Raw genomic sequence first — 2,306 nt, forward strand, 5'->3', positions numbered from 1 at the left:
AAAAAAAAAAAAAAAAAGAAAGATGTGCTTTTGCTCAGTCTACAACCTTGATCCCCAGGTGGCTACCATCACTGTCCCTGGCCTCTGACTCAGCCACAGGCCACCAGTGCCTGAAAGCAGCAAAATCCCTGCCCCCCACAGAGCACTCTATCTCATCCCCCTCAGCCTCCCATTATCTTTTTTTTTTTCCCTATAGTACTAGAGATTGAACCCAGGGCCTTTGCACTTAGCCATATCCCCAGCCCTTTTTTACTTTGAGACAGCATCTTAATAAATTCCCCAGGCTATGCTTCAACTTGTGATCCTCCTGCCTCAGGCTCCCAGAGTACTGGGATGACAGGTGTGCATCACCAAACCCAGGCCTCCAGGTCAGCTTTCCCACCTCTAAAGAACAGCGCTGGGAAGCCAGCATGGTGGCACACACCTGTCATGCTAGCACTCGGGAGGCTGAGGCAGGAGGATCGTAGCAAGTTCAAGACCAGACTGGGCTACAAAGTGAGCTCAAGGCCAACCTGAACTGCATACCAAGACCCTGTCTCAAAAAAGACAAAAAAAAAAAAGACCAGCACTGGAGATGACAGGGCTTCTGGTCAGCCAACCCTTGCTACACACCAGGGATAAAATCCTAGCTCCCACCTCCTCTGTCTCTGACACACCTGAGCATCTGACATGCTGAAAGGAACATAACAAATCAAAGGACTCCTCGGTGACTCTGCCTGCCAAGACACGCAAGCTAACTGCTGTTAATTGCATTAATTGCACAGCTCTCAAGAGTAAGCCGCCTCCTCCTCCTCCTCCTAGTCTCAGGCGGGACAAGGAAAGGGATTACAACAAAATACCACCCCACAAACCACTCCTCTTCCCCTACTCCTGGCCCTGAGACCCACTCGGTGGCTCTGCACTGGACCTGATCTCAGAGCCCAGTGGGACAAAGGCTAAGAAATGGCTAAGTCGTCTCCAGAGAGTGGAAGGAGAGGGTCCCCTGGGATGTGGGAGGGACCCAAGCCCTAGATCTGAAGGACAAGGTGCCAACCCCCACACGCTGTTCAGGCCGAGAAGGGCAGGATGGTCCTGTCCCCTGCACCCTCCCAAAACAGCAGTCCCCGCCGGCCCAGGCTGCCTGTCCCCCACCTGCACCACAGCCTCAGATCTGGGAAGACCCTCGACATCCGGGGTGACCTCCTCCCCTCTAAGCCGGACACCAGCGGGGCAAGCCAACTGCAGACCGCGCTGGACGGACAGGGACATGCGGACGCTCCAGCGACTTCAGGCAGACAGCGCAGCCTCCAGAGAAAACAGCTCCCAAATGCTTCCTGGGTCCCAGGGCTTGGTCAAGCCCGGGGTTTCCCAAGCTGCCTCTAGTTGGCAAAGTAGGTGGCTGATGCCGCTGGGAACCTCCTATCAGGAGCGCCGCTCTGCCAGCGCCCACTAGCAACGTCGCCCTCTCCGGGCCTCTCACCCCCACCGCGCCCCACCCGCGCCGTGGAAGGCCCGGGCCAGGACGGCGAGGCAGGGCTCAGCCTCTACCCGGGGGAGGCGGCTCTGCTCTGTGGCTGACAGATGCCCCTCACGAGGCCACTCAGCTCGGAGGGGCGGCAGCACACCAGGGCTCCCCCCCAGCCGGAACTAAGGGTCCCTAACCCCCAAGCACTGCCTGGGGTTCAAGGTGAGCGGTTCCTAGGCACAGCTTCCACGCTGCAGCTGCAGGAGCCACTGCTCTGCCAGCAGGGCCCGAGGTGAGCTGTCAGGAAGAGACTCGGGCGCAGGGTTGAGGGTCCCCGCAGTAGAGGCGGGGTGTTCTCCCAGCCCCGGCACCTTCCACCCCCTCAGGCTTCCCCTACGAGGACACATTCGGAACCGACCCTCAGAGGCCACAGGGCAACTTTCTGCAGCGGGAGAAGCGCGGTGCAAAGACGGGCGAGAGCGGCGAGGGAGCGGGGGGCTGCGAGCGCGCGCCCCAAGGGGAGGCGCTGAGGCGCTGCAAGACGCAAGGCACCGGGTCCGCGCCAGCCGCCAGCGCCCAGGGCCCGGCCGGGAGCACCCGGGCCCCGAGCGCCCCACCCACGGGGCAGAGCCGGGCCGGGCACGGCTGGAAGGCGGAGGCGCTGCCCCGCAGGTGGCAGAGTTGCGGGACCAGGTGGCCCGGCCTTACCTGCAGTTCCTGAAATTCCCCCTCCATCTCGTGCCACTCGCGCTCGCAGCGCTCCAGCTGCTCAGACATGGTGCTGCGGCGCAAGGCGGCGGCTGCTCCCGCAGGGGGCCCGGCCAGCCACCAGCACCCAGCGCCCGCGCCCAGCTCGCCGGCC

General features: G+C 61.8%; 1 protein-coding gene across 2 annotated transcripts in view; it reads right to left on the reverse strand.

The window, feature by feature from the left end:
* Positions 1-2,306, reverse strand: part of Tmem120b (transmembrane protein 120B) — a 48,333-nt gene extending 46,027 nt beyond the window's left edge. Inside the window, exon 1 of one of the 2 annotated variants that reach the window (XM_005403108.2) lies at positions 2,153-2,306. In XM_005403108.2, the coding sequence (XP_005403165.1) occupies positions 2,153-2,221 (69 nt within the window). In that variant the 5' untranslated portion in view covers positions 2,222-2,306. The remainder of the gene's footprint in view (positions 1-2,152) is intronic. The other variant, XM_013503583.1, reaches the window with a different exon arrangement.

Source organism: Chinchilla lanigera, unplaced genomic scaffold (assembly GCF_000276665.1).
Source record: "Chinchilla lanigera isolate Chin_1 unplaced genomic scaffold, ChiLan1.0 scaffold00081, whole genome shotgun sequence".
Lineage (NCBI taxonomy): Eukaryota > Metazoa > Chordata > Mammalia > Rodentia > Chinchillidae > Chinchilla > Chinchilla lanigera.